Here is a 19,359-nt window from a genome sequence, read left to right on the forward strand (position 1 = left end):
AAGGCCCAGTGTTGGTTTACAAGTAGGCCACGTTTAGGTGAGGCTACTGTACATCACCACCAGTGATCAGGGCCAGAGCACAACCACAACGACGTGACGCTGCTGCTTCAAAGCTGCCATTAGTGCTGTTAGCATTGCAACCGCGGGCTCCATCCTCACTGACGGAATACAAATGTTCATTCCTGTCCTTGGGGTGGTAATTTGACAAAATTAAGTCCACTTAGCCTTTTCTGGAACCTTTTAATTGCATCTTAGTCTCCATTAGCTGATGATAAAGGTTGTGAAATAAAAAAAAAAATGAAAATGGCCTTCTTAAAGTGAAACAATGTAACTCTTGAAAGACAAAAAGATCACAGGAAGGAAGCAGTTTGACGGTTCTGGATCAGACTGGGGCCACCTATGTAGAGAATGCATGCATTCGCGGTGCGCTCTTTGGATAAACATCACCTAAACGCTGCACGTAATGTAATTACTCTACTTACAAAGGGATTAGCATTTGTGCTCAAGGCAAGCAAATATCTTTCCACACTGAGATTGTGTCAGATAGAAACGGGATCCAATTTGAATTCCTGATTCGACCTCAGTTTCATACAGCACCCGTATACTCAATAGGTGGACTCGGGTCTTAAGCCACACCAAAAGACGATTGAATCCAAACTAAATGTCAGTACAACTGACCATCACGTCACCTCACCTGTCCCTTTTTTTTAGCCACATTTAGCAGACTTGAAATGTCATCTTTAGAACTAGCCATGCGAATAAATGACAGGTCAACGGTGAAAACATGCACTTGAGGATCAGTAGACTAAGAAATCCTTGTTCATTGTATCTAAGAGAAGACAAAGAACGCAGTGCATCAACACCAAACAGAATATGGAAGCAAGAACCACAAAACGTAGCCATCTGACACCGTCAAATCAAACAAGACTGGGCAGAGAGTCAGCATTTTCAACTATGACTACCGTGAAAAGGTCCAACAGAGCGGACTAATAAACACCCTTTGTGCCCGAGTTTGAAGACATGGTTACACAACAAAAGGTTAATGCAGGAATATGTTGTGTGTATGCAGTTAAGTATTAAGTATCAAGTAAGCAGATGGAGTATCCTCCTGCTATGGGAGATTTCCTACCTGTGGGGAACTCTGCAGGCACTACAATGGTGTCTCCAGCTACCAGCGAGGGTACTATCCATGTGTAGCCGTAGCCAGTGATCCCGACAGAGTGGGCCACCTCGAAGATGGTGTTGGCCTCCTCTTTTGTGCAGTAGAGAAGAATGACGGGGCTCCCGAGCTTCTTCAGCTGGTTCTGGATCTTCGAATCTCCGTCATCCACCGACATGTCCAGCAGTATAACTTCCTCCAGCTCCCAGCCCACGAAGCTGTTCTCGATGGTGCTGCGGACCTGGATGGGGCCGAGGGAGGAGAGGCTGATCAGAAGAGACTCGTACTGTTTCATTGTAGGTTGACATAGTTTGTTCCATAGTCATGTTTGCATTATCGGATGAGGATTGGCGAAGACGAAAATCTTCAAAATTGTGATTTTTAAGAAAGCAAACCTGTCTCTAATCAGCGTTTTATATATATATATATATATATAAAAATCAATATTTATTGATGTTAGGGCTGCAACATTTCTATTGTGACCCTAAAGTGTCCTCGAGCCTGATTGCTTGCGCATGTCGTCTCAGCTGGGTGCCCGTTACCTTGGTGACAAAGTCCTGGTACCCCGGGTAGTACGTGGTGACGATGGAGAAGATGTACCAGTCGTACTCCTCCATGATGTTCAGCATGACCGAGGCCTGCTGCTCGATGGAGGGGCCGAACTGGAAGAACATGGAGTCGTCATCCTGGAAATGACAAGAGACAAGGAGGAACGGAAGGGCGTGAGTGGTTTGTGTAATAATATTGGCCTGAACTTTAATTTAGCTGGCTCTCCACTCAGAGGAGAACAGACACTACTTAAAGGACGGCGGTTGGGTTTTGTAACATTATTGGTGGGAACATTAATTTAGCTGCCTTTTATTCTCCCGCTCACGGAGGAGAAAGGCGAGAGGACACCAGTGGGCTTGTAATGATACCGGTCATGATTTTCATTAGTTGCCTTTATGACTCTTTTAATGAGTTTGCACACAGAGGGGGGGGGGGGGGGGGGGTGGGTAGCTGGAGCGAAGTCCTGGGGACTCAAAGCCACCGTCCTTAACCTCACTGATCACTTTCATCAATTTGTTTTATGACAAGCCGTGTTGGAACGACGCAATCTTCTCAATGTAACCTGCGAGGCGCTGGATATTAGGACGATGTATACACGAGGGATTGCACACACACACACACACACACACACACACACACACACACACACACACACACACATAGATAAAACATTCACTAACTAAGTCCCTTCCCAATGGAAAGGCTAATGCTGAATACGAGAGGTACAGAATGTACAGCGGTCCAAACAGCAGTACAGTCGGAGACAGACACGCCAATAAACATCGCTCACAGACCGATAGCCGAGCTTTGCCACCAGTGTCGAAACGGAATATTGAGCTGGACAGAAGGAGAGGAGGAGGTGAGAAAAGTCTAGACTAGACGAGACTCTGCAGTTCTGCGACACAAGCTTGTTACTGTGCCTGTGCGAGCCCAAACTCCGGCATGCACACTGGTGGGTTTATGTTCTCGGATACTTGAATGAGAGCGATTTCGTTGTGCGTTTCCATTGTGGACTGCATGTGAGTGGAGACAGGTGGAGCTGAAATCCCTCTGGCTCCTCAGGACTCTCTCTCTCTCTCTCTCTCTCTCTCTCTCTCTCTCTCTCTCTCTCTCTCTCTCTCTCTCTCTCTCTCTCTCTGCGCTTCGCTCCACATCAAAGGCTAACCTACCCCTCCCATGGCGAGGGGGTGTGCACGCGGGTTGATCCAGCTACCTTGTTTCTGCATTAATGAGATCAGGGCCAACGCCGTCGAGGTGGAATGTCGTGAGCTACGATGCGCAAGGAGGGGGGGGGGGTAAAAAAACGCTCGGCCCGGGACGCTCTCGCGAATATCGCGCCGCATCCGCGAGGCTGAAAAAACATTATCGTCCCGTGCGAAGTGTGAAGCGCGCACATTCAAGTACAATGCGGAGGCTGCGTTTTCAAAATCTTGAAATAGGGACGCGCACGCGGGCGTCGCACTTCTCCAGCTCGCTTGAGTCCATTTTGCTACTCAACTTTCTCTGCTTTCCTTTTCACTCCCGCCCTCCACCCATCTCCATCCATCTCTTTCTCTCCGCTCTGCCGTCCCGTTTCCAGCAGTGGAATTACTGCCAGGGCACAGTTATAATTGAATTTCCAGATTCGCGCTCTCCCGCTCCACCCTTTATCCTCTATACAGCCCCCCCACTTCCACACACACACACACACACACACACACACACACACACACACACACACACACACACACACACACACACACACACACACACACACATCATTTCCTCTGGCTTCCTCTCTCTCTTCTTAAGAGCAGTATTAATGTACTGTCCAACACACTCATTCAGAGCGCCAGAGGTCTGCAGAGTTTTCATTAGCCTTTGAGAAAAAGAATACATGCTAAAAGGAGAGCAAGACCAGACGCAGGGAAAGGAGGAGGGTGAGAGATATGGTGGTTAGAAAAAAAGAAAAAAAGAAAATCACTGGTGGGAGCGAGGCTGAATGATAAGAAACCTTGTGTGAGAATGAAGTCCTGCAAAACACCTCTCTTTATTTACAGCAACAATAATTAGGGTCCGGCTACATTATCACCTCTGTTGGCACGAAGGTGGTCGATTAGAGTGTATTAAAATTCCCAGAGGCAGTAAGCGGAGCCCAGGAAGCCGGCCAGCAAGGCTTCGAAGGCGCTGCTGGGCCCGTCGCTCACTTCTCTGTGGATCCGCGGGTCTGACGTCAGCGCTGGCTACTGTACACACACAACAATACGCCGCACCGCACAATGAATGACCGGCAGAGACCGGGGGGGGGGGGGGGGGGGGGGGGGTGGAGAGATACAGCGAGAGATAAAAACCGTAGACGAGGGAGCAGATAAGAGAAAAACAGAGAGACTAAAGGGAGAGAGAAAGAAATTAAGCAAGCAAGAATAAAAGATAGAGATGTACAAAGAAAAGCAGCGAGGGTGTTGCCGAGATTTGGAGCCTGCGGGGGGGACAGAGACAGAGGGGACAGTGTGGTGACAATAGGATGAATGGAGAGGGCTGGCAGACGGCTGTGATCCTGTGTGTGGAGCGGTGTGAGCAGTGAAGGGGCAGGGAAACAGATGTGTGTGTGTGTGTGTGTGTGTGTGTGTGTGTGTGTGTGTGTGTGTGTGTGTGTGTGTGTGTGTGTGTGCGCGCGTGTGTGTGTGTGTATGTGTCAGGCAGTCAGCCAGCCATTTAGGCAGGAGGAGGCTAAGCCTGAGTTGTTCAACCACAGAGGACCGCTGCTGTCAGAGAGAGGAAGAGGAGCGACGGGACACATGCGTGCCTTCCTCCAGGGGAAGCGCGCGCGCGTGTGTGTGTGTGTGTGTGTGTGTGTGGGGATGGATGGAGACGTTTCTATGTGTGTGTCTGCCAGTTTGTGTAGTTTATATGTCTGTATCAATGCGTATGTGCATCTAATTTCGCCTGTGTGTCCATATTTGTGTAGGTTTGGGCTCAGTCGGGCTCTCTGTTACGTGTGTGTGTGTGTGTGTGTGTGTGTGTGTGTGTGTGTGTGTGTGTGTGTGTGTGTGTGTGTGTGTGTTTCTTTGTGTGGGTGTGTGTGTTTTCCATGGTTGACGGGCTCTGGTTTGCCCCAGAGCCTCCAAATGAGTGCACTCACACACTCCTGGAGCAGTTATTTGACTTGGAGGGGAGAGAGAGTCAATAACTCAGGTATTTCAATTACACACACAGGGGCACATCAGTGACTGCAAAAGAAAGAGACCCACTTCCAATCTTGCTCTGGAATATGCACACACATACACACACACACACACACACACACACAAACCTGAATGGCTTTAAATAGACTCTGACGACATCCTCACATACACACACAATTGTATGCAGACACACAGGCACCCACACGCACACACACACACACACACACACACACACACACACACACACACACACACTCAGCTGCATTTAAAAGCCACCCTCGAATAGAAGGGTGCACTCAAACACACCATACAGGATACAAAATGACAAATCACGACCGCAATCAGAGACTAATTCTGGCGCGTCACTTTGGAGACACACAAGCAATCATACACACATGACACACACACACACACACACACACACACACACACACACACACACGTAACAGCACGATAAAACAACACGACTCACTCTGCTAAACTGCAAAGTGTGTTGTACACTGATCACATCGAGCAAACAAACGGAGTCTCCGTCTCACAGACTGCGTTTGAATACATTCCGAATGTGGTCACAGGAAACACGACACTAGAATGTGTGTTCTATGGGTTTTGTAGATGCCTAAACACCAAAAGGCCCTCATGGGTCCACCCAAAAACTAATCTCTACAAGCAAATATCTGCATATAAAAGCAGAATGCACCGAGACAGGATTTTAGTATCGGAAGTGTTTCCGTTTCCTCTCTCAACTCCAACTCCATTCTCACATCTCTAGTTGCTGATCGGAGTGCAAACAAGAGGAAGTCGTGGCTCTATGGATTATCTTTGGAATTAGTTTCTATGTCTTTACAATAGTTAAGACATTATTATTATTATTATTATTATTAAATTGCTGCTCTTTTCGATCCAATGGCTGCTTGTTAATACATTATCATGACATCATGCTGCTGTCGGTGTTGTTTGGGTCAAGTGCATTTTGGATCGGGTTTAACTGTCGTTGGGTCTATTTGGATCGAGTAAGACTGTGGAAGTGGATCTCTATTTTTTTTAAATCATTCACGCAGGCAGGTTCAGTTAGGTTTTAAGTGGTATAATACGTTATAAAAAAAGAAAGAGGCAAATCTTCAACTTCTTGTGCTATTTTGAGATGATTATGGATCTGTGTGGATTACACCTTCCATGCTGTGTGATTACAGAGGCCGAAACTCCGCCATAACTTACAAGAACTCCCACAGATCATGTGGATTACTGTGGAATACTTCCTAATTGGCCCATAAAAAAAAGTCACAGGTTGACATTCCCTTAGCAACAACATTGATTTCAAGGCATTTTTATTAAACCATATAGGTATTCCTTCTTTGAGAGGAAGTAGCGACGAGGCAAAGACAGACAGAGACAGCGTGAGCGGAGGAGAGACGAAGACTGAGATGGAAAGGTAGAGCAACCCAGAGAGAGAGATGATAGTGTCTGTTGCTGGGAGGTTTTTGGCAATGCATATTTCTATCCTGCCTATAAAGGCTCCTTTGAACTTGAACGGTGTGGGGGGGGGGTGCTATTGACTGCTGCTGCACTCACTGCCTGATGTAGAGAGAAGCAAGAGAAAGAGAGGGGGAGAGAGGGGGAGAGAGAGAGAGAGAGAGAGAGAGAGAGAGAGAGAGAGGGATGAATAAAAGAGAGCTGGAGTGGGAGGTGAGGCAGGAGGAAAGGAGGGAACAGCTGGCCTTCGCTAGAATATCGTGAATTTAAAAGACAGTGGGCAGGAGATATATACTCAGCCCAGCCACACACACACACACACACACACACACACACACACACACACACACACACACAAACACACACACACACACACACAGCTCAAGCGAGCGTTCATTCCAGATAAAGCCTGTGTGCCGCCATCGCGCACTGAAATTACATATTGATGACAAGCCCGTCATTCCTCTCTGTCGCTCGCTCGCTTCACACACACACACACACACACACACACACACACACACACACACACACACACACACACACACACACACACACACACACACACACACGCGTCACACACTTATCATCTCTACCTCAATTAAACCTCCCCTCGCTCCCCGCGTCCCTCCTTCCCCTCTACTTTCGCTCTCCTCGTGCCTCATCATCACATTTCTTATCACGGAAGCCTACTTATCTTTAATCAAACACACGCGAGCTTAATTAGCTTGCACATTTGTCAGACCATCATCTAATTAACAGTGACCTTATTTTAAGTACTTTTTGAGCCTTCATTTACGAAAAAAAAAAAAAAAAAAAAAGCATCATTAGAGTATTTGACAGAATGTTTTTGCCTCGACGTGATTGTGATTGCAGCGTGGATGTCCTGTCTCAGCCACCGTACCCTCTCAAGGGCTTCAGAGGATGAAGAGAAAGAAACTAAAATAGCCAAAAGAGAGACTGGAAGTGACAAACTAAAATGGGAGAGGATGTTTTGTTTCTTGACAAAATCAGACAGTGTCTGAATGAAAGTTAATACCACTTAACACACACACACACACACACACACACACACACACACACACACACACACGGGCGCAGACAGGGGAATGCACAGATCGTTTCTCTCTGGCCCATTTCTGCTCTAAGTTTAGCAGCCGACCCACCGAGGGGCCTCTGCAGTCTGATGCTTTCCCTGCTGCTGCTCTTGTTTGTCCCCCGGTCCTTGTAGAACGGTAATAGTTCTTTCTCCGAGTGTGTGTGTGTGTGTGTGTGTGTGTGTGTGTGTGTGTGTGTCTGGGAGTGTGTCTCGTGGAGTTAGGCTAAGGAGACTAAATAAGGCGGCCGGAGGGAAAGGGTGAGCCTGCGACACGTACGGACGTGGTCTGGCTTTTTTAGATCTGTGTTTTTAGTCTCTGGAAATGCGCGGCTGAGGGTAAGTGATAAATAATGAGGTGGAAATAGAGTGACTACATTTATGTAGGACGTTGTAGATACGCAGTGACATAGACTGGCTAAGCAGCCAGAGGACTCTGTGGATATGCTCAGGTTTTAAAGTGTACGAGGATGGTGCCTGTTTTCTTTTGGCCTTTTTTAAAAAACTAGTGTAAGTAATGGATTAAAATGTGATTATCTGCTCTAATTTGAGCTGCAAATGTTTGTTTTTTCTTCTTTATAAAGATTTTTTTTTTGGCGTTCTGCCTTCACTCTGATGACGTGCCTCAGCCATTCGGCCACAAGGACTCTCTTCTCCTTACAGAAGTAACCAAGCATTTCATCAGCTGATGACATCTTATGACATGTCTCAGTTTTCTTTTTCTTTTCTTGTTTCTGCTCATGATAGAAGTATCAAAACTTTTCCAGTCAAAGAATACAGAGATGCCACCAAAGTCCAACACAAATAAATAAATACAATTTGAATGGATTATTTAAGGAAAAAACAGATGTCGAGTAAAAGGATAAAGCGCCTCATCTGAGCTCGACTTATTTCAAATCCTACCTCTAGTGCTTCCTCACTGTAAATTGATGATATTTAATGCTAAATGCTAACTTCCTGTGTTGTTTTGGGTGTTATTTGTATGAAAAGTGATAAACAAATAAAGTCTGATTGATTGATTGATTGATCGTGTTCTCCTCAGGAGGACGCGCATCGATCTTCGATTCCTTCGGGTAAGATAAATGGTTACTATGTGGGCTAAAAGTATCAAAATAAGTACTATCAGTATCTGTGCCACTGTAAGGGTAATGGTGTTAGTACTGGTAAATACTGCTTTTTATTTTTAAAACGATACCCAGCCAAACACATTTGTTAGTCCTCATCCTGAAAGCATTTTTCCTAATGCTGAAGATACGAACAAAACATCTGTCTTGCTTATCCAAGAATGAGATAAGCAGCTAAACAGGATTATGTTAGAATTAGATAAACGGCCTGTTCTTATATTTTACAGCATCACACTCATAACACTAGGATTTACCAGCTCTACGCTACAATACAAGAACAATGTTTGCTACTTCTGTAGCTTTACAAGTTAGGCACGATATGGTGTAGATAACCATCAAGCGCTCATTTCATACACTTACAGGGCTCTTGTCAGTTGGAGAATGGAGGGAGGGTTTGTTAGCAAAATAACCAAAATGCATTGTTGCATGCATGCCATCACCAATCTCCAAATTGGTTAGTTGTATTAGAAAATACAGAACCAAACCATGATGGGTTTTTAGCGGTTTAGTGGTGCTTTCTAGACGCAGGGTTAGGCTTTAAGGCTGCAATTTAGATATTATGAGGTTGGGACGTTGGCTTTAGTAGCTGCATCTATTGGAATCTTAATTGAATCTTTGATGACAGAATGAAGCAACAGGTGTAGAAAAGGTTTATGTTAAGTAGAGCACTCTCAAACATCTGGCGTTAAAACCTGTTTGAAATAATGTCCGAACACTCCTCCACAGCCAAACCGCAACGATCAAAGCAGAGATTTGAGAGATTTTCTCTCAAAAGGAGGGAGCCCCACGGTTACTAATGCAGGACACAGATGTACGGATTTAACCTTCATGACCCCGAAGTTTCAACGAGGCAAACTCTCACAGTTTCAAAATGTTGCTCAGTGAAAGAGGAAGTCGTGCGGTCGAGAGTGAAAGTGGCGACGGTGAAGACGCTGCGGTTCAGGAGGACCGCAGAGTGTCCCAGGGCGGCTGTAAAGTGGTTTAGGGAGTCGGGGAGGTGAGCACGCTTCTGTAGTCAGACCTCTTTCTTCCTCGTCCCTTGCTCCGAGCGGAGGGGATTAGGGGAAAGGTGACGGCGAGTTGAGAAGGAGGGGGAGGGGGGGACAGAGAGAAGTGGCGGGGGAGAGAGCAAGGGAGAGGGGGACAGTAAGGTCCAGATAAAGGATGTTATTAATCCGTTTATTCCCCCCCCTCCACTCTCTCTGGCTGTCTCTGCTATCTCTTCCACTCCTGTCATATCCACTGATTTCAATCTCCTACTCTGGCCTGCCGTCAACTCTCCCTCTATTATCCCCCTCTCTCCCTCCTCCACTCCCCGTCCTCCCTCACGCTTCGCCTCCTTCCCTCCTTCCGCCTCTCCGTTCTTAGACAACATCTGTAACTTTTTCCTCCCATCTCGTTTCAGCCTCTCCTCCGAGGTCTCTCTCTGTTCTCTCCTCCTGTTGCGCTCTTCCTCCTTCCCTCCCTCTCTCCCTTCCTTCCTCCTTTTCTCCTATCTATCATGCGTCCCAGGGTGCACCTGGTCCGTGCTGTCAGGCGTAGGCCCAGAGCCATCATCATGCTGGGGGCTGTTTCTCGCCACTTCACACTATGAAAGCTGAATTCTCTCTCTCTCTCTGTCTCTCTCTCTCTCTCTCTCTCTCTCCCTCTCTCTCTCTCCCCCCCTCTCTCTCTCTCTCCCTCTCTCCCTCTCTGTCTCTCTCTCTGTCTCTCTCTCAAACACATCAGCTCATCTCACGTGAATCCACAATGGGGATTCTTCACCTCGCCTCACCTCCAATTTCACAGTTTATCTAAGACACATTGGCACGCGCAATAAAGCGAGGGCAGAGGTCAACACTTACCCTTACAACTGTCTTCAGCCTAGAGGAGCGAGTGAAACATGCAACCGCCCGATCTTCAGAGGAAAGAGACAGAGTGAGGAGGAGGAGGAGAGGGAGGAGGAGGGGGTCGAGAGGCGAGTGGAGAGCAAAGGGAAATAGAGTGAGCACAGTTGATATGTGCTTCTGTGTTCTTTTCCTGGCAACACAATAAAGGCTCGCTCTCAGTCACTGTCAGCGGCGAGACCACCCTCTCCATCTCCGCTCCCCCTCCTCCCCCTCCTCCTCCTCCTCCTCCTCCTCCTCTCCAATCCCATCCCTCCCAAAGCAAAGACTGCCCTCTCTATCTCCCTCCGCTTTTATCTCCACTGCATCCCCCCCCCCCCCCCCCCCAAATCCTCTTTTTTTTACATTTCGGGCATTTAGCCGGCACTCTCATCCGCAGTGACTTAACAACTGCTGAGGACGCCTCTCCAACATCTCAAGAAGCAGGGGTGCAGAGGTCGACGCCGCCGCTCGACAGACAGATGGAACAAATGTTCAGTGTAACCGGAATGATGAAAGGGAGAAACTATTAGGAGGCACGTGTACCGCTTCTCTCACGATCTCCCCGGTCCTCTCTCATTTTCCGATTCACAACAGACCACCCCGGTCCGTCTCCTTTCATTCACTGGGATGAAAATTCAAATTTAAATCTGCTTTATTGGCGTGACGAATGGGGGGGGGGTTGTCTCCACAACAGAACATGTTAGAAGACGGGCTAAGACAATAAGCCAATCTGTATGCTCCTCTTCTCCCACCTCGCTCGTTCCAGTCTTCTCTCCCTGACTAACTAACCCTCTTTTTTTTTTTTGACGCGTAAAGCCGTGCACAAGCACTTAAAAGCCTCCTTTCCTCCGCCCTCCCTCCTCTTCACAGTCTCCGACAATGCCAACGTGTAGAGACGCTTCCCCCGTTTGTCACCATCACATCCTTTTCTCAGTGTGCACTTGTGGTTTACCTGTGTCTGTGCGCATACACCTGTGTGTGTGTGTGTGTGTGTGTGTGTGTGTGTGTGTGTGTGTGTGTGTGTGTGTGTGTGTGTGTGTGTGTGTGTGTGTGTGTGTCCTCATTAAAAGAAAGTGGAGTCAGTGAAGCTTAAAAAGAAAAAAGAGAGCAGAGAGCCAGAGTTGCGTGTACCAGAGATGTGAGATGTTGTTTAGCTTCAGGCCAGATGGACTCAACACTTGCCGCTGGACTTGTGAATGCTTCAGAGTGTCTCATTCATAATCCCAGGATTCATTCGCTTCCTCTGCGGTTGCTCTGATTTGTGGCGGTCGACCAGAAATTTAGCAATCAATACGAATACCAGTGAAATTCCACAATGCTCGATACCAAGGTAAAAAAAACAAAGTAAAAGAATAAATCCCATGTACTTCAACATGAACTCCTTAATCGATTACATACTGGTGTTTTTAGGAAGTTAAACGGGTCATAAGACCCTCTCTATTGTTTATTTTATTTTGCGGTGAAAACATCTTCAAACAACTGTATTTACTGAAGTTTCTTGCTAAAAAATACATTTTGAAAGATTACATTTGAACACATCATGATCAAATCAAGTCATTTGGGAATTTACCTCCACCAAACACAAATAAATCACTGAATGGGAAACAATGCATTCAATGCGTTTACATTCCGTTCACTGTGGTAGTCTTCATTGTTAGTGGCGGAGTCCGCCATTGCCGCGCATACAATGGATTCCCAGGAAGCCATGCAGCCTGTACTTTTACTCTGTGCCGTTCTATCAGCCTCACTCTTCACTGTTGTCTCTCCTAACGCCGGATCACAGCTGTAATTACTTACTGCTAATGCAAAGCAAACATTTCCTGCTGCTGCTGGTTCACACTGCGTTCAACTGGCAAAACCAGGCGCGGCTTTTATTGCCAAGCAGCGACGACAACGAAGCAGATCTGCTGAAGGAAATAACTCATGAAATCAGATCACGATTTGAGCCTTTGTGTGCGGGCCGCTGTGTCAAAACACCGTGAGTTTGTTTGGCTGCACCATAAACGGACACGCCGCTCCTCTGCTGACAACGTTGCTGCTCGAGGAGTAGTAAACCGCACTGGCTGTTACCACGGTAACCGTGGACTGAAAGCCGAAGACATTGTAACAAAAAGCTCACAAAAGGTCAACAATAAAAGGACTACACTTTACACACGACACGACACACGGTGATGAGATACAGTTGCTCTGCTGGTTCATGCCGTGACGTGCTCTAAAATATGACTCTATGTCAGTTTTTTTTCCCCCAAATGAATATTGTGAGTGTCAAATTATTTGAACTTCAGATTGATTTTTTTTTAAAACATCTTCTGTCTTGACACAGTCCTTCAGCATGTCTATGAGCTGTATTTAAGTGAACTGCTGTGCATCCACCTGTGGATAGAAATTGTGAATGGAAAACCCCTTAAAGCAAGAATACTATTTTTTATATAACTGTTCTTTCTTCATCTCACATCTACTACTTTTGTCTCTTCGCTCCTTCTCTCCGTCTCTCACACACACACACACACACACACACACACACACACACACACACACACACACACACACACACACACACACACACACACACACACTAAGCCACACTTGTGTCCCGTCTTCCCTCTCCCTCTGCGTGCTGCCCTGACAGGCGTCCTCTGAGGCTGCCAAAGCCTTTTAACCACAACAATATCTAAATGGCACACAATGGCCCATTAGAGTCATCAAGCCATTAAACCAGCTACCGGCAACCTTCAGCGTGGCAATTAGGAATATTTCATTCAACCTGCCACCTCTGCGCACACACACACACACACACACACACACACACACTCTCCACCCATCCATTATTCTCTTCCTGTCTCTCATCCACATGCTCCCTCTCTCTTTCATCTCCACCTCCCCTTCTGCACGTGCACACTCTCACTCACGTGCACTACATCTCACACCAATCCACTCTCTCTCTCTCTCTCTCTCTCTATCCCCGTGGCCTTTCTCTCTCTCTCTCTCTTTCTCTCTCTCTCTCTCTCTCTGTCGCCACAGTCACCCTACAACAGCGGCCCACAATCAGTGTCACGATCGATTAACAGATTTCACACGGCTGGACACGGCATTTACAAAGAACCAGATGAAAATGAAGAGAAGGAGCGCGGCCAAGATAACAGGGGGAGCGGAGAGAAGCGGGTTTAGCGTGTGCTGAGTCAATAGTGGTGGAGGATACGGTGACCACGTCACACCGTAGAGGCACTAGAGAACATGAATGTGAGGGAAGAGAGAGAGACGGATTTGGAAATACAGAGAGCGCCTGCTCTGTGGTGGCACGCACCGATCCAACAGCGGAATGGCTTTGGCAGCAACGTCCAAATGTCATGCCAGCAAAGCTCACCTCTGAACCGAGGGTGAGGAGAAAAGGGGGAGGGGAACGGTAGGACACAGGAAAGACCGGCTGAAAAACTGCTGCTGAGATTCATGCTTTTTTTTCTCTCGTATAATAAGCGTAGTGGAGAGGAGATTTTGACTTTACTTGGGTATTTCCATTTTATGCCTCTTTATTACACTACAAAGTAATTAGCTACTTCTGGATTCACATGTTGTACTTAATTCTTTACATTCCTTAAGGTCATTTGATGCCACTTTATTACGATTCTGCAATTTTTTATTGATGCCCTTGAAAGACTCAACAATGGAAAAATGCTATTTGGTGTTTTAGCAGATAAAATAAGGACCAAGACAATCATTTGATGTTAAATTACTGAGTTTCCTTGAAAAATCTGCTTCATTTAAAGCCAAAATAATATTCACAGAATATTCCTTTATTGTGTTATTGGAAACCTCATTCTCCATGTATGTTGGATTGTATACTTGCCAGTAGACAACTGACACATTTTTGCATTTGCTGCTGTCCAGCTGTGCACTTATGTAAAAACTCTCTCGATTATGGATCTTAAGACGTCTAACCACCCCCCCGCTGGTCTGTATGGGGACTTTGGTCACTAACTCACCTCTCCACTGTCTTTAATAAAGACACATGTGCTCATATGTATAGATTTTTTGAGAAAAACTAAACTCAGCTAAAGCCTGAAACTGTAAAATATATATATATATTTTTAAATGCCACTCTGTGTTTTCGAGCCAAACACAACCCCACAAATATTCAGCCTGACCTGACTTCAGTTCTTTCCTGCTCCTCTTTGGTGTAGATATCAAGCTACACAGAGTTCACAGCCAAGAAGTATTTTTTGAATTATATTTATGAGAACAGTTGGAAATGAAGGAGAGCAGCTAAAGATATGCTGGTGATGTTTGAACCCGGGCCTGGAGAGGCACATAAAGCGTCGGGGGGGGGGGTGAGACTATCAACCACCACTTTTGGGGCATTCGATCAAACATTTAGATGAGGAGGGTTTGATCATCCTGAGTGATGACGGTTAAAAATAATCAATCCGAGCGCCTCTCTGATTCACATCTGGGTTCATAACGAAGGGAAGCCGCCTATAAACCCTTTGCTGGCCGATTAACCCCTTGGCTGTGCTTTCATACGCATAAACACCTCCGATGTATGGTTTTCTACATCCATAAGCATCGTTTATGATTTCACACCTTATCAGCCTGCTCCCCCATCCCCCTCTGTATCCCCCCCCCCCCCCGCTGCCTGACAGTTGGTTGTAACGGCAGCCACAGAATACACACCGAGGAGGCTCTTCTTCCTCCTCCTCCTCGCTGTGCCTCTGTGCGCATGCACACACGCATGGGTGCACATGCACCGTTTTTCAGCGCTGCGGCGGCTCTCAAACGTGCGCGTTTTGGAAGCATGAGCACATACACACGAGGCTGCACCTGTGTACATTCAGACACACACACACACACACACACACACACACACACACACACAAACACCAGCTGTGGAACTGAAGCCGGCTTTTGGCAGTCACATCCGCTCTCTCTCTCTCTCTCTCTCCTCGCCCTCCCTGGCTGCACACTGTGCCACTGAGCACAAGTTGGATGCTGCATCTGGAAACTGTGCTGGTGACTCTCTCTCACACACACACACACACACACACACACACACACACACACACACACACACACACACACACACACACGATTCCTATGAATAGCAAAGCGTTTGGGCGTAATGGCATGTATTTATTGGACATGCAGACACTGACTTATCATCCGGTGTGCATGTCAGACAGCGATAAGAGGGAAAGGTGAGACATTTCAAAGTTTTTCTACCCTACACCATCTGTGTATTGTTATCTCACTCTCACCGCTCTCGCTCCTCTTCCGTTTGCCTCATCCCGTCTCTCCTATTGTATCTTTCTCCATCCAAAAGAATCTGAATTCTTAAAATGTATTCATTTTGAAAAGGTGCTAAAAATATCTGCCAGAACATGATGGTATCACTGTGGTGCATAAATACATACACACACACACACACACACACACACACACACACACACACACACACACACACACATTAGCGACTTAGCCACTGGGTTTGTTTCACAATCTTATTAAGAAAACATTGTATTCACAGTAAAAGAAAAGAACTGTTGTTCCTCACCTAAAGCGGGACACTACCGAGACAACACATGTAATTGAAATGCAAGCTAAGTCACATAAACCCAAGCAACAGCATGACTCACACAGAGAGAGAGGCAGGCGGGCTACAGTCACCTGACAAATCCCTCGGCAGGTAATGGAGGTACAGTGGTGCACTGTGCTCTGCGTGATACAGGCGAATGTGCGTGATGAGCTTCCGTGCCTCCGAGAGCACCTTCAGTGTATGAACTCTGAAAGCAGCCGTAGCGTTTTGCACAATCACTGGCTGAGGGCGAGCGGAGCAACAGTATTTACTGAGCAGGTATAAGCTGGGCTTCAGTCCAGCAAATGAGGTGATGTAATAGTATTAACATACATGTACATACACGTACACAAATACTGCGTGTCGTCTGTAAAGGACATAGTGACTGGAATCCACATCCACGTGCCTATTATATTCAGTGTTTTATTAAACATCATCGGTTGCATTATGCTAATAGGGTCATAAAATAGGTTCATTAATGCCTTAATTAGAAAATGATTCCATGTCAGTCATACTTGTCCTCGCACACTAAATGTATGCTATTAATACAAAAATTGTGTTAAGAAGTTACAGAAGAAAAACGAATCATTTTCTCATATTAAAATGCTAATTCCTCTTTTTCAAAGGAAACTTCCAGGATTGTTTTTAAATACTGAATTTAAAAATATGTAACAGGGTAGAGAAAGAAAAAAAACAAATCTGAAAACAAGACTAAAATAATCACACTTTACCAACACGGCTACAAAGTCAGGTCACATTACGCTCAACGCCCGTTAGCAGCATTTGCGCTTTGATATCCGAGCAACACGAGACAACTCATCTTCAAAGAGGACAAAACATCTGTGTCCAAACTGGCCCAAAAAAAATGTCTATTTAAGGCTTTTACAAAGCTGAAACTAAGCAGCCGGGACGTGATGGACAAACACAGGTTCCACATACAAGCTCATTGATACTGTTATATCTATCAAGCTATGATAATATGTCACTAAGCCATGTTACTGCACAACAAGTGTTTTTACTTTATTTATTAAGTGTGTTGTTTTAAGTTTGTTACTTATAAAGGATTTAAATACTTCGAGGGACATAAAAAAAATAATTTCAAAGGTTTGCAGTAAGGCAAAACAGGGATCATATAGAAACAAATGGGATTCTCGTTCCCACAGAAAACCTCTAATCTGAAATAGCGTGGAAAAATCCCTGTCCTGTTGCAGAGCACGCCGGCTCCACCTCTGCCTCGCTCTTCTCCGCGATGTTAAATTATTACCTGCCCAGGATTCTCATTAGACTAAAGAGGCAGGTGCTCCATCATTGGCGTTTCTTTTCCATCATGGCCGCCCGCCCCGTCCTCCTCGGAGTAATGCGCCCTGCGCCCAGCGTAAAACGTGACTTAATGTTTGCTTTATTTGTCTGGCCTGTGCAGTCAATAGGGCAGAGGTCACACTCCTCTTCAATCAGGAGGCGAAGGGAGAGTTAAAGAGCAAAAGAGGAGAGGAAGAGTCGGATGCCAGAGGGACCGGGAAGTGAAGGCAGGAGACAAAACAGACAAATGCGCCAAACCTCGTTTAAGTTTGCATGGCTTTTTTTTTTTTTCTTCCCCTTCGCTCGTCACACATTTTGTTCCTCCAGCTTTGTCGCTTCGCATCCGTCTCCCTTCCTCCCATCTGCACTTGTCCTGCACATGCATCACTCGCATCCCTCAGTTTCTATCAGCCTCTTTCTCTCCTCTTGGTATGTTACGCCCAGCACACACACACACACACACACACACACACACACACACACACACACACACACACACACACACACACACTCTTTTCCCACGCTCAACCTTCTTTACTCGCATGTCCTTAACTGTCCTTTCTCTCCGTCTCTGCTGGTGTAACAGCCGACAGCGTTCCCCCGTTTATTTTTTTATTTTTTTATCTGAACTTCATCCAAACCTCTAATCTGTCCATTCTCTTTCAAGTTACGGCCCTGACTCTCACTCCCCCCTTGTTATCTTTCCCCTCCTGTTCCTCATTGGACTATTACTATTCCCCAAATGGATTTTTGTTCTGACGATTCAGCATTTAGAATGAATATTTAAAGTGAAATTTCGCAAAGTTATTGTCCTCCAAATGGATTATTATGCACAGCACCCAGCTGGAATGTATAAAGTGGAGTTTAGCGTGTTGATTTTTTCAATTTGGCGAGTCCTCTCAACCCCGAATGCTCTTTCCCTCTTGCACGCTTTTTCCCTTTGTCTCTTGCCATCTCTCTCTGCGTCCTACTTTTGAACCCAGTTATTCTCTCTCTCTCTCTCTCTCTCGCTCTCTCTCTCTCTCTCTGTCCTCCCTCCAGACCCTCACTCTTCCTGCCAAACCCGCCCCTTCGTCCCCTCGCGCTCTCGCCCTCCTTCCATCTCCTTCTCTCACTCTTTCCTGCTATCTCTCCCTCGTCCCGCATCTCCATTTTTATCCCCCCCGCCCCCCTCAATCACTCTCCCTGCAATGTTAATTCAAATTGCCTGGTTTGGGAGGACAGTGCGGTTCCAATAACGCCGAAAGCACTTAGGAGAACATAATCAATCTCTCTCTCTCTCTCCATTTCTCCCCTCCTTTTTCTCTCTGTTTTCTCACCCTATTTTATAGTCCCTCCATATGTGGAACAGGACTCAAACTGTCTCTGTCTGCTTTAATTCCCTCTCTATCTCCACACTCTGTTCTAATCGAGCCTTTTCCCGTTTGAATATTTTATCCCTGCTCTCTAAATGTCCGTCTTCCTTTAACTTGAGCATGACATTACACACTGCATGGTTTGGTTTGTCATGGCCCTTCATGCCAAAAAAGAGAGACCGCAAGTAGCGCAGCGGAGTAATGTTTTACCGCAAGAGTCCCAGTTCAGTTTGCATTCTGCATGCACATGAAGATGCTCAAGCAAACGGGTGACGCATTACACATCCCTGCTGCCGGTTTCACGTTATCACACTGATCCGGCGGAAGCCGACGTGGCATCATGCCAGCAAAGGCAGAAGGAAGGAAGAAGAAGAGCTAGTTAGTAAACACAGATGTATAAAAAAACTTGTTTCAGTTTTGCAGATGTTTTATGAAAATTCGTTCAACTTGTTTGTTGGACAAACAATTCATTTTGGTGAGAAAAACCTTGGAGTTATGTTCAAGAATTTAAAGCAATCAGAAAAAAAAGTCACTTTTTATCCTGATTTCAAAACTCAAGGATTTCTAAACTCCTGGATACGCGTAGATAAAGTCGCAAATAACGCAAAGTGAATAGCGCCAATCGGCGTTGAGATGCTCCTCCTGTCACCACTGACGTTGTTCAATCAGGAAAAAATGATTGTAGCTGTAGGTGTTCACCCAGAGCTCT

At 46.1% G+C, this 19,359-nt stretch overlaps 1 protein-coding gene across 5 annotated transcripts in view; it reads right to left on the minus strand.

The window, feature by feature from the left end:
* The window catches only part of grin2ba (glutamate receptor, ionotropic, N-methyl D-aspartate 2B, genome duplicate a), a 112,765-nt gene that overhangs the window by 44,427 nt on the left and 48,979 nt on the right, over nucleotides 1-19,359 (minus strand). For all 5 annotated transcript variants that reach the window (XM_068719182.1, XM_068719179.1, XM_068719183.1 and 2 more), the window contains 2 exons: nucleotides 1,702-1,845; nucleotides 1,130-1,400 (listed from right to left, as the gene is read on the minus strand). In XM_068719182.1, coding sequence (XP_068575283.1) covers nucleotides 1,130-1,400; nucleotides 1,702-1,845 — 415 coding nt within the window. The remainder of the gene's footprint in view (nucleotides 1-1,129; nucleotides 1,401-1,701; nucleotides 1,846-19,359) is intronic.

Source organism: Cebidichthys violaceus, unplaced genomic scaffold, assembly GCF_023349555.1.
Source record: "Cebidichthys violaceus isolate CVI_PGR_0920_01 unplaced genomic scaffold, fCebVio1.0.p SCAF_23, whole genome shotgun sequence".
Lineage (NCBI taxonomy): Eukaryota > Metazoa > Chordata > Actinopteri > Perciformes > Stichaeidae > Cebidichthys > Cebidichthys violaceus.